A 20,401-nucleotide genomic window follows, 5' to 3' on the forward strand; every position below is an offset into this window, starting at 1 on the left:
GGGGCAGGGGCTGCACAGCGTGTGGGCACAGCCAAGCAGGTGGTGCTGAGAGAACAGGGTCATACAAACACAGGGCTGAGCCAGAAGCCGGCCAACCTCTGCAAACAGGGTCCTAGACGAGGTGGGCCCAGACAGCCATGACACCTTGTGTAGGGACCTCGTCCCTGAGAACAGCAGCAGGCAGGACAGGGCCCCAACCAGGGGGGAAAGGGAGCCCGTTTGGGCAGGCAGGAGCAGAACAGCTGCTAAGGCATGATCCCATTGTGCTAAAGGTGCTAATTAAATGTGTGAGCAAGTGTGTAATAAGCATGTGTGCATATGTCAGTGTGGCATAGGGGCGGGTAGGATAATATACACCTGGGTGTGGGTGCGAGAGTGACTGCATAAGTGTGTCAGTATCTCAGTATGCATGCACGCATGTGTGTGTGTGTGTGGCGCGCACGTGTGCTAGGATTGTGTTGTGCCTGGGCACACATGTTCTGGAGGGAAGTAGTTTCCAATGGTTCCCTCTGGGGAGCAGGGTGGGCGGATCAGAGGAGGAGCTGGCATCTCATTCTTTATTTTCTATTTTAAATTGTTCACAATGCATACCTTTCATTCTTTAGAAGAGAAACACAAAAGCATGCTATGTGTGGAACTCTACACTCCCTGAGCCTGCCCCGTGCCCCGCCCAGGCCCCGCCCACCCGCTCACCTGGTGTCAGAGAACTCCAGGCTGGTGAGGCTGAGGACCCGCCTGCGGCTGGTGCTGTAGTAATAGTCCACAAACTCCTTCAGTTTCATCTTGCAGTCCTTCTGCTTGGTGACATCTGTCACGTCCACGCTCCGCTCGGGGCCTGGGGAGGCAGTGGAGGAGGGTGGGTAGCTCAGGGGTAAATGGTCTGGCACCCGTGAGGTCCGGCCATGACAAGGCCACTGAGGGGAGGGCTGCACGCTGAGGCTCTGATCTCTGCTGCCCAACCCTTCCACCCTGCCCTGCCACTGCCCAGGCTGTTAGGAGAACCCCTTGGTGCTGCAGGGTGGCAGAGTCACCAGCCTCAGCTAAGGTGGCCACATCAGCAATGAAAAACATCGGATTCCAGGTGAATTTGAACCTGAGATAAGTAATAAAGACACGTTCAGTATATATCCCAAATAAAGCATGGCACACACTTACATTTTAAACATTAAAAACAAACAAACAAACAAGCAAGCAAACAAACAAAAACTTCTGTGTTCTAGGGTACCAACTAATTATTCGGAATATTGATAAACAGAAGGAAAACATTTATCCCACGGTTGCTGAGGGAAAGAAAAGTTCGGCACGAGTCCCCATGGAGGGAAATTCTTTGTATGAGACTCACAAAGAACAGAGGGAGAAAGGACAGGATTAGCCAATCCTGACCGCCCTCCGCAGCTCTCAGACCTCGCGCGGAGGGGCTGACGGGAGTGTCTGCGCACAGATGTGGCTGCACGGCCTGCATCACTGCCTGCCAGTGGGCGGCGGCACGCAGGCCTCCGGCTGAGGAAGCACCCCTGCTGGGGAGGGTGCTGCCCACAACCTGAGTGCCAGCTTCTCACCACGTGGAGCGGGACCTGGAGACAGGAGCACGCTGCATGCTACGGGGAGGCCGTGGGCCAAACCCCGAGGGGGGTTTCCCTCCGTTCCCACCCGGGCATCTTCCGGGACCAACACACACACACACACACACACACACACACACACACACACACACGTTCTTCCCACCAGGAGGCGGGGAGGGGAGGGGCTGGTCTAAAAGCACGTGGACTTGAAGGACGTAACAGCCCAGTGCAGTGTGTGCTCTTGTTTGGACTCTCCCTCCAACAGCCAGGCATGAAAGGGTCAGGAGGCAACAGGCGAGAACTGCAGTGGTCTGAGGGACAGGAAGGAATTGTCGCTTGTGTTCTAGAGTGCAAGAACAGCATTGCGGTGGCATTTTAAAAAACACGGCCTGCTAGAACTGTGCGCCGGAGCTGTCATGGTGACATAATTGATGTACCAGAGTTTCGCTTCAAAAATACTTGGGGGAAGGGGAAGCAGAAGAGACAGAAAAACAGTTGAAAGTCGATGGTTTTTGTGGTCAGTGCTGGGCACATGGGGGCTCCGGTTGACTCCTCTCATTTTTTGTGGTAAAAGTTCCAGAATAAAACAGGAGGGGAAGGAGAGACATTTACAGGAAAAGCCTGAGACCATCTGCCCCTGCAGCAGGGGGTGGTGCAGGGGCAGGGCTTAGGCAGCCACAAGCCCGGGGCCTGGAGCACAGAGCTGTGGGGCTCTTACACAGAAAGAGCCTAGAAAACAACGCACTCTTGGGAGGCACCCCCACATGCTGGCTGTTCTCCCAGGGGCTCTCCCAGCCCAGACAGTGGCCATGGCCGGGCTGCCGGAGTGAACCCGCCCTCTCTGCCACCAGCTGGCCAGCCCGGGGACCCCAGCTCCAGAGAGGGGTGTGGTCTCTGGTTTGAAGCCAGGCGATCCCATTTCGTCTCCAGGCCAACCCCCACTGCAGGCTTCGCAGATGCAGAGGGTTAGGCTCTGGGCAATGGAGCAACTCCTCTGCCGTCCAAGTACCTGCGCCCTCACCTGCCCAGCACGTGGCCAGCGCCGGCCTGGGGATCTGCCATTTCAGAGGATCTTTCCTTTCCTCCGCTGGCCATGCAGGCATCCCTGTGAACATGCCGAGCTCTGGCACCCACGGGAGGCCCCGAGCCAGGGCGGTGCTGTGGTCAATGCCAGGTGTGCGCTGGCCTCTCCATGCCAGCTGCCTCAGGGACAACGCCTCCGCACACACAGGCACCTCCCTCAACCCAGAGGTGCCCTGCCTGAGGGTGTCTACATGCTGGGAACTGCCGGGGGACATGAAACTATCTGCAGACAGCATCAGCTGGATCCCAGAGGGACCCAGGAGCGAGGGTCATGGGTCATGGGAAGGTTTGTCCTGGGGCAGCCACCAGGAGAAGCTGGGAACAAAGCACAGCCTCAGGAGAAGTGTCCCGTCCTGCCTGAGCCTCCTGGCGTGACTGCCATTCGAACCCAGCAGTAAGAGAACTGGCAGCTGGTAGAACCCAGGAGTCTCCAGGGCAGACCCCACTTTACAGCTGGAGTAAGTGAGCAGGGACATTTCTAAAAGCTCCCGGGACCGAGAACAGAGCCCTGAGTCACACTCGCTCACATGGTACAGGGACACAGCCAGGGCTCCTGGCCAGCAGCCCCGGGTGCCCGCAGCCACATGAACGGGGTCGGGGGAACTTACCCACGTAGTTCTCGACATCGCTGACATAGAAGGTGGGGGCCGGCACCGCCAGGCCCAGCCCGTCTTTCTTGGGGACAAGAATGGGCTCCGTGAAGCCATGCTCCTCCATGTAGCCCAGTGTGAGCTGGCTGCCTGGCACGCGGGCCACGACATCTTCCGCACTGCGGGGAAGTGCAGGTCAGAGGTCACATCAGACCAGGTCCCAGCCTCCCTGCACCCTGACAGGCCTGGACAGGGCCTTAGGGCTGGAGACATAAGGCCCGCACTACCCTCCCCCCCCCCATCTCCCATAGCTCCAAGTAGAGAACTCCCCACAGAACCAGGCCCAGGGTCACAGGGCAGCCACAGGAGGGTCCTACACACTCCTCAGAGATGGAAGCCTCAAGGTCTGGGAGGCCTGGCCAGGGGTGAGATGAGTGGTGAGTGGGGGTTGGGACACATCACACCCATCCCTCCTACCAAGGCCAAGATCCTCCCCTCCCTCCCTGTCTCCTAGCTCCCTGCCCCAAGCCCCTTAATGGGTGAGCAGACCTTGCACAGGGTGAGTATGGGGTCTGAGGACACAGCGATGGAGACAAAGCCCTTCTCAAAGATAAAGCGACACACAGGTTCCACACGTTCCCTATCAAAACACCAGCTGACATCTTTGCAGAAATTGACAAGATAAACTTGGAATGTTGAATGGAAATGCAAGGTACCCAGATGACCAAAATAGTCTTTAAAATGAACAACAAAATTGAAAGACACTTCTCAACTTCAAAATTCACTACAACGCTACAGTATTCAAGACTGTGTGGTACAGGCATAGCAAGAATCCAAAAATAAACCCAAAAATCTATGGTCAACTGCTTTTCATTAAGATTCCAAGATAATTCAATAGAGAAAAAATAGTAATTTCGATAAATTCTGTATGGTAGATCTGGATATCCACATGCAAAAGAATAAAGTTAGACTCCTACCCCATAACATATACAAAAGTTAATTCAAAATGAGTCAAAGACTTAAACATAAAAGCTAAGACCATAAAATTTTTAGAAGAAAACACAGGCATAAATCTTCATGATTTTGAACTTAGCACTGATTTCTTAGATTAGACACCAAAAGCATAAACAACAAAAGAAAAAATAGGTAAATTAGACTTCATCAAAATTATAAGTTTTTGTGCTTCAAAGGAACACTATCAAGAAAGTGGAAAGACAACCCAGAGGATGAGAGAAAGTATTTGATAAGTGACGAGTATCTAGAATATGTAAAGGACTCTTACAACTCAACCATAAAGACAATTCAACCAATGGGAGGGGTTAAAATGACGTGGAACCAGACTTATGGTTTCAAGCATCACGTGTAAAGAGCCTGGAAGTTGTCACTCACTCCTGTTCTCACAAGAAAAAAAGGTGAACAAAGTGAAAACCAAAGACTTCTCTTATATTCATCAGGTAATCGAGGTTACAGGGAAAATAGTCACCCCAAAATATGGAGACAGGCAAGTACAGAAAATCACAGCCAAGATAACCTTGCCTGAAGCAGAAGCCGAGGCAGTAACTGGTAGGGGAACTTTTGACAAAGTGTGGAACTCGAGGGTGGACTAGCTTAACAGTTAAAAACTCATAGGGGCCCAGTCTCAGTGAAGACCCACACTTCCATGGGTTTTACCTCCAGAAATTCTACCAGGCTCTCAATGAAGATCTGCTCCTGTTTCAGGCAGAGGGAGGGGAAAAGTAATGGTGTTTAAATATGCTCAGAGTATTCTCCATAATGAAGTTTGCCTCCAGGAGAACATACTTTACCAGATCCTCATCTGACAAGGAGAGGGGCAGGTGGCCTCACAGCCTTCCGTCTCCAGTAAGCAGAGAAAAAGAAGAGGCCAAGAAATACTTCTGAAGGAGACATCCCAGAGCCTCAGGCCCACTAAAGCATTGAACTTTAATCATTAAATTACAGAACACGTCCCCCTCCCAAACTTTACCACCATATAACAGGATAATAACAATATAGTTGAGAGAGCTGCAAGATACAGGCTATTTCAGGAGTTTTTAAGGAAACCCAAAGGAAACAAAACTGGAAATAAAGGCACAAGGAAACTAGAAGAAAGTGATGCCTCTCACACCCACAACTACAGCTAACACTGACCCAGCTCCTAATCTGGTCTATTTAAACCTCACACCACATCCCTAATTACCTCAGGTCTTATCACTCAGCTTTCAACAAAATATTACAGGGCATAATAAAAGGCAAGAAACCCCACAGTCTGAAGAAACAAATCAAGAATCAGAACAAGACTCAGACAAAGCACAGTATTTGGAATTACCAGAGAAGAAAGTTAAAATAATTATGATTAATATGTTAGGAGAGCCAACAGAAAAAAATGGAGGATATGCAAGAACAGATGGTAATGTAAACAGAGATATGGAAACTCTAAAAATCAAAAGGAAATCTAAAAGTAAAGAAAACAACCAGCAGAAATGAGGGATGCATGCATCAGTAAACTGGACACAGCTGCAGAAAGAATCTGTAAGCTTGAAGTACGCCAAAAATATTTCTCAACCTGAAAGGCAAAGAGATAAAAAAAAAATGGGGATACAAAATATCCAAGAAATGTTGAATAATTATAAATAGAGTAATATATGCATGATGGGAATACCTAAAAAAGAAAAGAAATAAATGTTTGAAATAATAATGGCTGAGGATTTTCCAAAATTAATGACAGACATATAACCACAGATCCAGAAAGCTCAGACAGCACCATCAAGCAGCATAAACACACATACACACATACTCTCTCTGACAGAATGAATGAATGAATGAATATAAAACTTCACTTAGACATGGTATATTCAAACTGCAGAAATCAAAGACAAAGAAAATATCTTGAAGAAAGCCAGGTGAGAGAGATCAACTTCTGCATGAGCTCGGCTGACCTGAACCCTAGTGAAATGATGAAAACTGTTTTAAATTACTCAAATCCTCTGGAATTGGCCCTAAGAGCAAACAGCAAAAGAGGAAACATCTATGCAAGAAAAATCTATGAAAGCTTGGTACAAAATGATAAGATTATGTGGTATTTGGCCCAAATCATGCCTTGCCTACTCTATCCCAGCTCCGTGAGGAGCAGGCTCCACTCTACAAGGCTGCAGCCAAGGACACAGAAGTGCTGAATGAAAACTCTCATGGTCCCAGGCTCTCTTCTTGAGCAGATATCAACCTTTCTTATTCCCCCCAGCTGCCTGTTGCTGAGGCTCAGTCCTAGGCAAAGGCTGCCAAACCGTGGGGGCTCCCTTCTTCCACCTAGCCCACACTTGTGGAACTGAGGCTCTGCCCAGTGTGGGGCAACCTGAGAATGCTGGGGTCCTGGTCACCCTTACCCGGCCATTTCTACTTGGCTTTCTACTGGAGGTCCTGACCAAAGAAAATAAGCAAGAAAAAAAGTAAAAGTAACCCAGACTGAAAAAGGGAGAAGTAACACTATCTATTTAAAGATCTTGTGTATATATAACACACACACACACACACACACACACACACATACACACACAATACAAGGAATCTATTTAAAAAAATCAGAATGAAAAAACAAGCTCTTCAAGGTTGCAGGGTATAAGCTCAATAATAATAATCAATTGTATTTCAGTATAGTAGCAAAGAACAATCTGAAAATAAAATTAAGCAAACACATTTACAAGTATATTAAAAGAATAAATTATTTAGGAATAATTATTTATGAATTATTTAGGAATAAATTATTTAGGAATAACAAAGGAAGTGCAAAATTATACAATAAAAACTATAAAATATTGTTGAAAGTAATTTAAAAGATCTCAATAGATGGAAACATATCTCATATTCATGAGGTCAGAAGACATAACATGGTTAAGATGGCAATACTCTGATTCTACTGGTCTATGGATTTAACATCAGAGTCTCAGATGATCTCTTTGTAGAAACTGACAAGCTGATCCTAAAATTCATATGGAACTGCAAGAGACAAAAATGACCACAACAATCTTGAAAAAGAAAAACAAAATTGGAGGTCTCACACTTCTCAACTTCAACACTGACTGTAAAGCTACAAAGCTACAGCAATCAAGACATTGGAAGACTGGACTAAGGATAAACAGAGATCAGTGGGATAGAATGAAGTCTCCAGAAATAAGTGCATACATCTATGGCTGAGAGACTTTCGATAAGTGTGCCAAGACCATCAAATAGTGAAAGAATTGTCTTTTTCAACAAACAGTGCAGGGACAAATAGGTAGCTGCAAGCAAACAAGAAAAATGAAGTTGGATCTTTCCCTCACACTACATGCAAAAATTAACTGAAAAACAAAGACCAAACTGTAAGACCTAAAACTATAAAACTCTTAAAAGAAAACATGGGAATAAATCCTCATGACCTTGAATTTGGCAAAGGATTTTTAAATATGACAATAAAATCACACACAAAAACAACAAAGGAAAAGATAGAAAAATTAGACTTCACCAAAATGACCAAAGTTTTTGCTTCAAAGGACACCATCAAGAAAAATGAAAAGTCAACCCACAAAATAGCATAAAGTATTCAGAAATCACATGTCTGGTAAAGGACTTGAATATCAATATAAGAACTCTTAGAACTCTATAATAAAGACAAAAATAATTTAAATGGATAAAAAATCTGAACTAACATTTCTCCAAAGAAGATATACAAATGACCAAAAAGTACTTGAAAAGATGCTCAGCATCAGTAGTGATTAGGGCAATGAAAATCAAAACCACACGAGAGAACACTTCTTACCTACAAGGATGATTAAAATCAAAAGTCAGATAATAAAGTGCGGTCAGGCCCCGGCTGGTGAAGCACCCTCCTGTGTACCAGATGGTGAGGGGTTTAATTACAGCTCAGGGACATGCCCAGATGGTGGGTTTGGTCCCCGGTGGTTGGGGTTCATATGGGAAGCAAGCGATCAAAGTTTCTCTCTCACATCAATGTTCTTCTCTCTCTTTCCTTTACTTTCCTTCTCTTCTCTCTCAACTCAATAAAAAACACGTCCTCGAGTGAGAATTGAAAAACATTTCATAAAAAGTGCTGGAATGGGAGAAACCAAGATGGCGGCAAAGGTAAACAACTAAATTGTCGCCTTACACAACAATTTCAAAACTACAACTAAAAGACGAAACGTCTAACACCCAGAACCACAGGAGAGCTGGCTAAATGGAAGTCCTACAACTAGAAGGAAAGAGAAAGGAGCACAAGCGCTGAAAAGCCGAGGTACGGAGGCACACATATCGGGCTGGTGGCGGGCGACTAGATGTGCGGCTTTTTTTCAACCGGAAGGGAGACAAGCTCCCAATTACTCTGAAATCCATAGGGGACCCAGACGCCTATGGGGAAAAGTTGGTTTGTTGGCCATCGGGTCAGAAAGTGAGGGTGACTTTTTTGCAGAAGTGTACACAGCAATCACTGTTTATTGCACTGCAGTGCAGGGACACGGGGACTTGGAAATGCGGAAAGGCAGAGATGGCTGATGGCAGCCATCGCTGTTTGCCACACCCCAGCCTAGTGACACCCTAAGGCCCACCCCACACATTCTACAAACCCACCCAGGCTCCACACAGTGGCTTTTGCATATAAATGGCCTGCCCAGAAGAAGCTTAACCAAACTAATTGCAACTCCAGTCAGACTGCTCCAAAACCGCCAAATCCCAAACAAAGAGGAAAAAATTGTAGTTCTTCTTCTTCTTTATTTAAAAAAATATATATTTTATTGATTTTTTTACAGAGAGGAAGAAAGAGGGACAGAGAGCTAGAAACATCGATGAGAGAGAAACATTGACCAGCTGCCTCTTGCACACCCCCTACTGGGGATGTGCCCGAAACCAATGTACATGCCCTTGACCGGAATCGAACCTGGGACCTTTCAGTCCACAGACTGACGCTCTACCACTGAGCCAAACCGGTTTCGGCAAAACTGTAGTTCTTGCTGTAGCTCCTGCTGGGTGGCCTCAGACAGTAGCTGACCTGCACCCCATTGGAGATCCAGAAACTAGTGTATCTAGTGGTTTATCTGAGACGACATCAGATTTCAACTACTTTCATAAGGGATACTTCAAGAGGCAAACTCAGTGAGCACAAAAGCCCTACTGGAACAAGTCCTGTTCCATAAATGTGTCTCCAGCATAGCAATTCTTCCGTTACAGACACAGCAGGTCCTCACAGCCAATTGTCCTGGAGATCAATTCCTCCCAGTGACACCAACAATAATCAAGACTTATCTACAACAAGACTGTGCACACAGTCCACAAAGGGGTGCACCAAGAGTGTCCACATCAGGTAACTGGGAGGCTGACCCATTGAACCACATAGGACACCCAGCACACAAAGCTACTCTACCAACTCAGGGAAGCAGTGAAAATGAGGAGACAAGGAAACAGATCACAAACGAAAGAAATGGAGGAGAACCAACAACTGGACATAAGAGTTCAAAACCACGGTTATAAGGTTTTTCAAGAATTTCCTAGAAAAAGTCAATAAATTTAACAAGACCCTCGAGGATATGAAAAAGGACCAATTAGAAATTAAACATACACTGACTGAAATAAAAACAATATTATACAGAGACCCAACAGCAGACTAGAGGAATGTAAGAATCAAGTCAAAGATTTGGGATACAAAGAGGCAAAGGACACTCCTCCAGAGAAGTAAGTAGAGAAAAGAATCCAGAAAGTTGAAGATAGTGTAAGAAGCCTCTGGGAGAACTTCAAGCACATCAGAATAATGGGGGTGCCAGAAGGAGAGAGAGAGCAAGACAGTGAAAACCTATTTGAATAAATAATGACCAAAAACTTTCCCCAAACGGTAAAAGAAATAGACTTACAAGTCCAGGAAGTGCACAGAACCCCAAACAAAAGAAATCCAAAGAGGACCACAACAAGACACATCATAATTAAAATGCCAAGGGCAAAAGACAAAGAAAGAATCTTACAAGCAGCAAGAGAAAAAGTTAGTTACCTAGAAGGGAGTACCCATGCAATTATCTGCTGATTTCTCAACAGAAACTATGCAGGCCAGATGGGAGTGGCAAGAAATATTCAAAGTGATGAATAGCAAAAACCTACAACCAAGATTACTGTACCCAGCAAAGTTATCATTCAGAATTGAAGGGCAGAGAAAGAGCTTCACAGATAAGAAAAAGCTAAAGGAGTTCATCACCACCAAACCAGTATTATATGAAATGCTGAAAGGTATTCTTTAAAAAGAGGAAAAAAAGTGAAGATAAAAATTATGAACAACAAATACATATATATCAACAAGTGAATCTAAACGTCAAGTGAATTAAAAATCTGAGGAACAGAATAAACTGGTGAATATAATAGAATCAGGGACATAAAATGGGAGGGGATTGATAATTCTCAGGGGGAAAGAGGTGTCTGTGTGGGGTGTACAGGAAGAGACTAGACAAAAATCACCTATGAATGAGGACAGCGGGGGTGGGGTGGGGGGAGGTAAGGGCAGAGGGTGGGGTGGGAACAGGGTGGAGGGGAGCGAAGGGAGGAAAAAAGGAGAAACAATTGTAATAATTTGAACAATAAAGATTTATTAAATTTTAAAAAATCAATTAATAGATATATGGGGGAAAAAAGTGCTGGTGAGGACATTGGGAGACTGGAGCCCTCATACTCTGCTGATAGGAATGGAAAGTGCTGCAACCATTATGGAAAACAGCCTGGAAGTTCCTCAAATAATTACATATAGAGTTACTCCTAAAATATGAAAACATATGTCCATACAAAAACTTGTTCAAGAATGATTATAACAACAACAAAAAGAATGGTTATAACAGAATTATTCACAGTACCCCCAAATCAGAAATAACCCAAATGTCTGTCAACTGCTAAATGAATAAACAAAATGTGGCCTGTCCATATACTGTCCATATATTCTGCCACAAAAAGTGCTGGTACATGCTATGACATGGGTGAACCTTGCGGATATTACGCTGAGTGAAAGAGGCCAGACATGGACGGCCACATATTGTATGACTCCACTCAGATGAAATGTTCATAACCGGCAAATCCACAGAGGCAGAAGGCAGATCAGTGGTTGCTTGGGGCGGGGAGCAGGGATGGGAGTGATAGTTACAGATCTCTCTGGGTGATAAAATGTTCTAAAATTGATTGATGGTGGTGCACATATCTGTGAACATACCCAAGATAACTGAACCCTTTAAATGGGTAGGATATATGAACTATATCTCAACAAATGAGGGGGGGAAACAGAAAAGGCAAAAAGAAGCCAGAGGGAGAAAACCGCCTTGTCCACAGAGGACCAAGGATAGAACTGCACTGGGTTCTCATCGGAAACCACACGTGAAAAGGAAAGTGGGATTGCCGAACAAAACGGCCGCCCAGGGTGAAGGCTGAGGAATGGCTCCGAGCAGGTCCTATGTCACCACGCCCCTTTCTCACCCGGGGCCCTGCGCCTGCCCGCTGCCCTCACACAGGCCGGGTGTGGAGCACAGGGAGGGCTACAAGAGCACTAGGAGCACCAGGGACACCTACTGCCCTGGGACCAGGGCCTGCCACATCTGGAGAACGATCTTAGCGGGACCCTCGCCCACTCCTCTCCCCTAAGAATGGCCCCTTGGGAGGACACACCTGGTGGGGACAAGGGTCTCTTGTCTCCCGCACGGTGCCCAGAGGTTCTGAGAAAGAGAGTTCCGGGGAGCTATCCTCTGCCCTAGAGGCAGGCCCTCAGCTCCCGAGTCCCGGTGGGGGTGCGCTGGCCTGGGAGTGAGCAGTGGCAGGGGTCTGCTGCCCACCTGGGAAAGGTCCGACTCCGCAGCTCCTTGATGAAGAGCTGGCTGCCGTTCTGCACGGGTTTCACGTCAGGCGTCTGCCCCAGGCTGTGTTTGTGCCAGGTCCGCTTCTTCTTCACTGCAGGGAACACGGGGTGGGTCAGCACCCCGCATAGGCCCCCGCCCTGCACCCCCTCTCCCGCCACCCCTCCAGAGACCAGCCACGAGGGCAGCCAAGGAGTCTCGATTGCAGCCAGACTGAACCCTCCTCAGGCAAAGTCCTCAGGGTCCCTGGGCCCGGCCCACCCAGCTCCCACACCCCCGTTACCCTGTGTCGTCACATGGTCAGGAGCTCTCTCCATCCCCGGCCTCTGGTTCTACACCCACCCTGACTCCCATTTCATACCCCCCAGCCTTGAAGCTCAGTTGATGGCACCCAGAAGCTGGGGCCTCCCAGGACCCCTCCCTACTCAGCACCCAGTTGTGAGAGACATCTCCTGAGAAGGTCCCACCAAGGTTGGCCTTCAGAACACCCCTCTTCCACAAACTTGTCTTCAAATAGCCCAGACCCTGTCACCACCCTGCTGGGACCTTCCTGTCTCTGCAGCCCACACCTCACAGACAAGAGCCCACCACCTGCTGTGCCCTCTGCCCTCTCCAGCCCCGGGCTGTGCCCACCTCACACACTTCTGCACAGCCACCCCTGCACACGTCACCCACACGCTCCCTCAGGCAGCTGTCCTCACGCATGCTCCCAGGGCACTGGTGCACACACCTTGGACTTTTTACACATGAGCATGTGCACACACCCTGCTGACACATGTGCACTCACACATGCATACGTGCACCTTCATGTACACACACCGTACTGGACTGTGAGCACCTAGGGAGGGAAGTGACTTCCTTGTGGCCCTGGCCCCTGGTTCAGGGCAGTCACAGGTAACTTGGTGAGTGAGGAGGACCTGCTCCTTAGAACTGCCGGGGGAGGGGGGGAGAATCTGAGAGAGGTTGACACTCAGAAGAAATGAGACTGGATACGATGGGAGGGTCCTCGGGGTGCCTGTCCCTCCCAGCTGCAGGGTGAGCCTCTGTGAGGCAGTGTGGTCCCAGAGCAGCCCCACCTCAGGGGAGAGGTCGGGGCTGGAGCCATGCCAGGTCCCCCCCAGGACGGTATGCAGAGCACAGTGCACACTGCCTGGCACTGAGTACCTCGTCCTGGGGGCCACGTGGGAAAACTGAGTCTTGGGGGCGAGGGTGGGGCACGGGGCCAGTGACAGGGCTGCAGTGGACAGAAGGAGAAAGAAGCAGCACCTCCATTGTCCCCAGAAGCCGGGCCTGAGAAGCAGGTGCCGACTGGCCAGTCCGGACCACCTGGCCTTCTAGACCCTCACTCGGGACCAGCAGCTCACCACCCCACGGAGAGCGCCCGCTGAGGCGGCGGCTGGAGCAGGTGGGCTGGGACAACACGACCTCGTTCTGCAGGCTCCCCTGGGGCTGAGTCCTCCTACCTGTGGCCCCCAGCCCCCCTCTCCGCTACGCACACCCCGGAGACAGCTGCTGAGCCGGACACCTGGAGTGTGGGGGCCACACCCACCTCGGTAGGCATGACAGCGTCCTCAGAGAGGATCAAAGGGAGACGTCAGTGAGTGAAGGAACCCCCTAAGCAGTCACAGAGCTAAGAGAGACAAAGCGGGGTCAGAGCCCCTTTGAGGATATGCCACCTGCTTTCCATGAGCCTTCGTGTCAACTGTCAGTGGGGACTTCTTGCTGGGTTCCCATGGGGACTGGGCCCTGCACAGGATCTACCTGTGGGCTCTCCGTCCTCACCATGGCACGCCTGCTGCAAAGCCCACCCAGGGAAGGGAAGGAGGCAGGCCTGGCCTAAGAGGGCCTGCACGCAGTCCACAGGTTTGGGGGCTCCCCTGGAAACACAGTGACATAAAGGGCCATCTTGTCCCCAAGGAGCCTTTGTGGAAGCTGTGACTGAGTTGATGTGGCAAACACCAACTGGTGTGTCACTGACAGGCTCCAAGCAGAGCAGGGACTCAGTTCAAATGAAGGATGACCACCAATCTGGAGAGCACGCTAGAGGAAGGTGCTAGAACCTTTGCCCCTGATAGCATATGGCCACCAATAACAGCAGACAGGGAAAGCATATATGCATATTTGCATAAACATGCAAATACTTGTGCACACACATTCACTCATATACATGAGCACATACATGCACACACATACACATACCCTCCATACACACATGCACAACTAGGGAGGGGCTACTGGGTCCCACCAGGCTGTCCCAGCATGCCCTGGGGTGGATGGCTGTAAGTGCCAGGAAAGGGTGCCTGCCCTTGACTTCCAATGGCAATAACAGACAGCTGGGGACCACCCGGCCTCTGCCCAAACCCAGAGCACAGGCCTGGGGGCTGGATGAGGCAGGCACATACAGCTCCGGCAGCAGGCAAGCTGGTCCTCAGGGAAGGGTGCTGCTGGGGACACTCAGGGGCACTGGAGAAATTGCACTGTTGTGCACACCAATATCCACTTCGAACCCTGCTATAGCCCAATCCCAGCGCCCCATTCATGCCATAGCTCACGAACCACACAGAGGTGGCCCACCCTCCCTGAGCCCCCTAAGTCTGCGCCTCCCCAGGACACTGGGCTCTGTTGGGGGGGTCAATAGGGGTTTCTGATCCTGCCCTGCTTTGTCCCTGGTTCTGTTTCCATGATCACGTGGTACACCCCTCCTGCCCAAGTCCCCACCCTGTTCATCTTTCCTAAGCCCTGAGCCTTCCCAGTGGCTCCAGAGGAGCCAGAAATGCCACCCGTTAGCCCATGGGATGGCAGTCATCTCCTGTATCGGCTGGAAAGCAGTGGGTGGCGAGACAAAAGATAGCTAATTAGAGCAGACACCAGCGCTGCCCAGGCCTCAGGGTACGGGGGGAGGTTGGAAACGGCAAACTTTCCTGCTTCAGGACAGCAGGGCTGTGACCTGCCACCAGCCAAGGCCAGGGTCCAGCCTGCACCTTCTGTGAGCAGCCCGACCCAGGCTGGAAAGCAGAGGCCACACTGACACCCCATGCCATCTGTCTCATTTCCAGGCTGGCCCTCCTGTGGTCCCTGCAGACCACAGCATCTCATTCCCCAGAGAGGTTAGCCTGGGGACTTGCCTTTCAGCCATGACAGGGGCACCCTGGGGAGCCCCCAAAGGAACTGCCACACCCAAAGAAACCAGAAGAAGGCAGGGATAAAACCGTGGCAAACAGCAGGCGGTTTGGGAAAGGAAATCACCTAAGATTCCCTGCAGGGGAGGAGAAGGGATGTAGAGCAGATTCCCATGATGCAAATGTCAAGACCCCAGCAAGGTGGAGGCCATCGGGGCAGGGCTGGGTTGCACAGCCCCTTAGACAGGCCTGCATCGTGTCCCTGTCTCAGACGAGCTTGGCCCCTGCAGGTGCTGGAGTCTGTGCCCCCTGCTGAGGCCTTTGGGAGCAGATGGAGTCTCTGCACAGCAGCTGTGAGGGCAGGAGCCGACCAGGAGGGGCTGCATGGGCTGAGCAAGGCTGTCCGGGCTGGAAAAGGAGGCCAGAGGAGGTCCCCAAGCAAGCAGGGCAGGAGGCCCTCAGAGCCTGGGGAGGCGCTCGGTGCTGTACTTACAAGTCGACTTCCCGTGGGTTTTCTCGCAGTTTGGGCAGTGGTAAATGTCAATGTCTGGGGCCTCCTCCTCTTCTACGCCAACACAGCTGAAACGCAGGAAACAGTGTCACTGGCGGGCAGCAATCCCATGAACGCTTCCCTGCACAGCTCCCAGGCAGCTCTCGCTCACCCTTGGGAGGGCCAGGACAGTGTGTGCACAGATGGGGCAGACTGTTGTGGGGACAAGACAGGGGTCAAGGAGGAGGGGCAAGGCAGGCCTCACCAGGGGACCAGGGCAGGGGAGGAACCAGGGGCCAGCAGGCCTCCCTCCGGAAAGCTGTCCCTGCCTTGTCACCATAGAGCTCAGGGAGGCTAAAGGGGTCACTTCACTGGGGCAGCTCAGGACCCCATGGGGGACCGCCATAAATCTCCCAGGGGGCAGCACTGGGACAACCGACAGCAACGGGTGACGCTCAACTCCTATCTCACACCCTACAAAAAAGTTAGCTGAAAATGGGTTAATCACCTAAATGCAAAAGATACAACTGTAATACTCTTAGAAGAAAGCACAGAGGTAGATCTCCATAGCCTTGGATTTGGTCATGGACTCCTAGATATGACACCAAAAGCACAGCAACAACAAAAATAAACTGGATGTCATCGAAATTAAAAACTTGTGTGCATTAAAGGACACCAGCAAGAAAGTGAAAAGCAACATACAGAATGGGAGAAAATATTTTCAAATCATACATTTGATAAGGGTCTACATCCAGAATATATAAAGAATTTATAACTCAACCACAAAACAACTAAAAAGCAAGCAAAGGACTTGAATACACATTTCCCCCAAATGAGATACAAATGGCCAACAAGGTCACGAGTAAGTCAACATCCTTAGTCATCTGTATGCCTCTGACATGCAAACCAAAACATGCCCACTAGGACGGCTACAGTTTTAAAAAGAAAAAGAAAAAAATGGGAAACTACCAATGTGGCAAGGATATGGAGAAGTTATAACCCTCTTACAAATGTAAAATGGTGTGGTTTCTATGGAAACTGTATGGTGGTTCCTCAAAAAAGTTAAAGATAGGATTACCATATGACCCAGCAATTCCACTTCCAGGTATACACCCGAGAGAACGGAGACCGGTCTCAAATCCTTTGCACAAGCGTTCACAGCAGCATCAGTCACAATAACCAAAAGATGGGAGCAACCCTGTCCATTGACTGGTAAATGGGTAAACAAATTGTGGGGTGTCTATACAATGGAATATTATGCAACCTTAAAAAGGATTAGAGGGCTGACACTTGCTACAACATGAAGAACCTCAAAAAAAGCATGTTGAGTGAAAAAGAGCCAGGCATAAAAGGCCACATATTGTAGGACCCCACTCATATGAAATACCCGTATGAGACAGAAGACTGGCTGGTGGTTCTGGGGGAGGGGGGCCGGGGAAAAGGAAGTGACTGTTTAGTGGGATGAAATGTTTTGGAACCGGGCAGAGAAGATGGTTGCACCACGCTCTGAAATGTGCTGATACGTTCACTTTAAATGGTTGGCTCTGGGCGTGACACGCCCTCTCGGCACCACCGCAAATCCGGCATCGCTAATGCTGGCTGACTGCTCCCTCTGCAGCGGGCGCGTACTGCAGTACCGGGTGACTACTCTAGCCCTACTGCACAACGGGGAAGCCGAGGCACGAGAGGTCTCCTCGCTGTTCAATGGGCCGGCCCCTGAGCCCAGGCGCTGGGCCGGCACTCAGCAGACAGGCCTGCGGCACGGGACCACCCTGCGGCCCAGAAGCACCTGGGCACCTGCTTTTGAAAACACTAAGTCCACTGTTCATCCCAGAACATACACCGAAGTAAAGTGCGAGCAGGCTGAAGAGCTGACCGGGAGCTCTCACCGCACAGGTAACTTCCTAACATACAAAAAGTGGGAAAGGAAATCAAAGAGAATACTGACGGACTGAAAGTGCTCCCGATCATGAACACAACCTTTCAAGGGCAAAAATACAAACATTTACAACAAACACAGCAGGTGCTTCTCCCCTCCCCCCAGGACGAAGAGCCTCTCCTCACCGAAGCCCCGGCAGAGCCAGGGCAGAACGGGCACCGGCTGCCGTGGAGCAGGCGCCCTCGCCAACCCACGGAGGCGCACGCAATCGCACCACACGGTTTTCCCTCACAAACTGCCACAACCAGATCCATCACACCGGTGACAGCATGGTGGCGAGGGCACAGGGAGGAGGGCAGCCAGGCCAGGCCATGCTGTGCTGGTCTGTCCCCACAGCACCGACCTGGGCGGCCGCTTCTGCTCATTCACAGGTGCCTCCGGATACAAGTGACCCCAGGGACGGAGGCAGCTGCACGTGCCATCAGCTCCCACAGCCACAGCCACCGAGAGCGCGGGCAGAGCCGGAGGCCGAGCGGAGCCCTGCACCTGGTTGGGATCAGCCGGGCCCAGAGACTGGACACAGAATCCACCCCCATGTCCACACCCAGATAAGTCCCACGCTCTTGTACACGCCCCGGGTCCACTCTCTTCCACACCTTGAGTTCACATCCCACATCCACACCCTATGCCCATCCTGAGTCTACATTTCAGGTCCACCTCCTGAGTCCATAGCCCAGACCACCCTCAAGTCCACACCGACCTCCACATCCCAGATCCACACCCAAGTCTCCCCGCTGCACCCACACCCTGGGTCCCATCTCGAGTTCATACCGGACAGTGGCTCCCAGCTTCTTCTCACTGGCAGGTCCTAAAGCCGACAGACACTCAGGACAGCCCCCTCCCTGACGCGTCTGCTCCAGCCCAGCAGGGGCCACACATACCCAGGACTCTCACGTACCCTTGTCTGTCCCAGCCACAGAGCCCGGGGGCCTACAAGGACAGCGCAGGCTCTGCCACCAGGGCTCCGTGTGCCACCCCCACCCGGAGGCGCATGGGGGCTGAGTTCCAGGCCCATCAAAAGGAAGGCTGTCAACACCCTGACATACAACCCCAGCCCTGGCCACCAGGACAGGCTCCCCAAGCACGGCTGCTGGTCCCGCGTGTCCCAGGAGCCCCACGGTGCTCTGGAAGGTGGCGGGGAGCCTCCGTGTGGCGGGTAGGAAGCTGAGGCCAGGGGTCCTGACAGTGTGCATGTCACCACCCCTTCCGCAGGGGCTCCTTCTCCAGCTACCATCCACTGCGGTGCAGGTCTCAGCTCGGTGGGACGGCAGCCCGGGACTGAAGAGGGAAGAGGTGGGGATGGTAGGTCCCCTGTTCTGCCCCAAATGCCTTGGAGCCGCCCCTCACCCGAAAGAGACACCCCGGGGCTGGGCCGTAGGCAGGGGCCGAGGCTGCAGCCCGGGCTGCCCTCCAGGGGCTGCCCACAGGAGGCTGGCCCCGCCTCGCATGGGAATGCAGCACTGCCCCAGGACTCACTCCCAGCCCTCACTGCCTGTGCCTGCACCCAACAAGGATCGCCTGGTGCGCTAACCAAGGCCTGGCACTAGCTCACTGTCTGTGCTGCGTGCAGAGGGGGCAGCCCTGGCTCCTGCCCGGGGATCTCCAGGGTCCAGGGACCCCATTGCTGAGTGTGAGCTCTGCGGGGTGAGGGCTTGACCACATCACAGTCAGCTCTATTCTCGCTGGGCAGGCCGTTCACGGAAACGGCTCGTTTATTTTATTATCCCAAAGTGAAGGCTTCCCAAGTGACCCTTAAGAGATTATTTAGAAAAAGTACCCCCCAAAAAATGAGAGGAGAACAGCAGCTACGGAAAAGTCCGAAGATTTCCCCGGCACTGGAGCCCGGAGCAGGCGCTGCACCTGGAGCCTGTCCCTCCGGCCCGCGCCCGCGGTGTGTGTGACACGCTGTCCGCGCTCACCACGCACAGCGGGCAAGTGCTGACAGAGCGTCAGTGAGAAGAAAATCCCAACATGCACATGCCTGCGGCACGCCTCTGCAGGGATCTGCCAGAGCGACCTGTGCCCAGGCAGCTGGCTCTCATGGTCTGGAGGTCTCCTCCCCGGACGGGAGGTCTCCACACCGGCTGGCTGCTCAAGCTCCCGTGTCTGCAGCCAGGTGGCCGGCCTTCCCTGCCCAGGGACGATGTGTGCCCTGGGGACTGCGTGGGAACGGCTCAGCGAAGGCCTGGGTGTGCCAAGGAGGGAAAGGAACCCTCGCAGCATCGGGCCTGAGACCCCGGGGATCTGGAGGGAAGGTTGGCACTACCTCCTGGAAAGCAGCGCCAGAGCCCGCTTCATGCTTCCGTTACCTCCTGAAGGTCCAGGTACATACGGGGGGCCAGGGACGCTAGCTGGCTAAGAGCCAGGCCTGGACACGGCCAGGCCTTGCTACTGTGCCCCCGCAATCGCCACTTCTGCACAAGGCCATCCAGACCCGGGATGGGCCCACACAGAGACTGCGGTCCAGGTGGTTTGGAGAGGCCGAGGGCTAGGCGCCAGGTGAGCACAACTGTGGAGACAGAGGGGACAGGAAGACAATGTGGAGGAAGAGGGGAGGAAGGGGATCAGCAAGAGGGAGGGAGAGAAGGCACTGAGCCCAGGAAGTTAACTCAGTGCAAAGGGGAGAAGACCAGGAGCTGGGAGGGGTGTTGCGGGGCCACAAGAGAGGACGGGAGAGGACAAAAGCCACTGAGATGTCACTGTCAAATAGAACAACTCCAACGCCAATGGCTCTGCCACCTCAGCAAAGAGACAGGTGACTGCAGCGGCCCCTGGGCTGCAGCC

General features: G+C 51.4%; 1 protein-coding gene across 2 annotated transcripts in view; it reads right to left on the reverse strand.

Annotated features, from left to right (window-relative positions):
* PHF2 (PHD finger protein 2) overlaps nucleotides 1–20,401 on the reverse strand; it is a 92,747-nt gene that overhangs the window by 32,414 nt on the left and 39,932 nt on the right. For both annotated transcript variants that reach the window (XM_084898945.1, XM_084898946.1), the window contains exons 2-5: nucleotides 15,682–15,767; nucleotides 12,049–12,163; nucleotides 3,254–3,414; nucleotides 694–835 (exon numbers count right to left, since the gene is read on the reverse strand). In XM_084898945.1, coding sequence (XP_084755071.1) covers nucleotides 694–835; nucleotides 3,254–3,414; nucleotides 12,049–12,163; nucleotides 15,682–15,767 — 504 coding nt within the window. The remainder of the gene's footprint in view (nucleotides 1–693; nucleotides 836–3,253; nucleotides 3,415–12,048; nucleotides 12,164–15,681; nucleotides 15,768–20,401) is intronic.

The sequence above is a fragment of the Pipistrellus hanaki genome, assembly GCF_964339955.1.
Source record: "Pipistrellus hanaki genome assembly, chromosome: 11".
Lineage (NCBI taxonomy): Eukaryota > Metazoa > Chordata > Mammalia > Chiroptera > Vespertilionidae > Pipistrellus > Pipistrellus hanaki.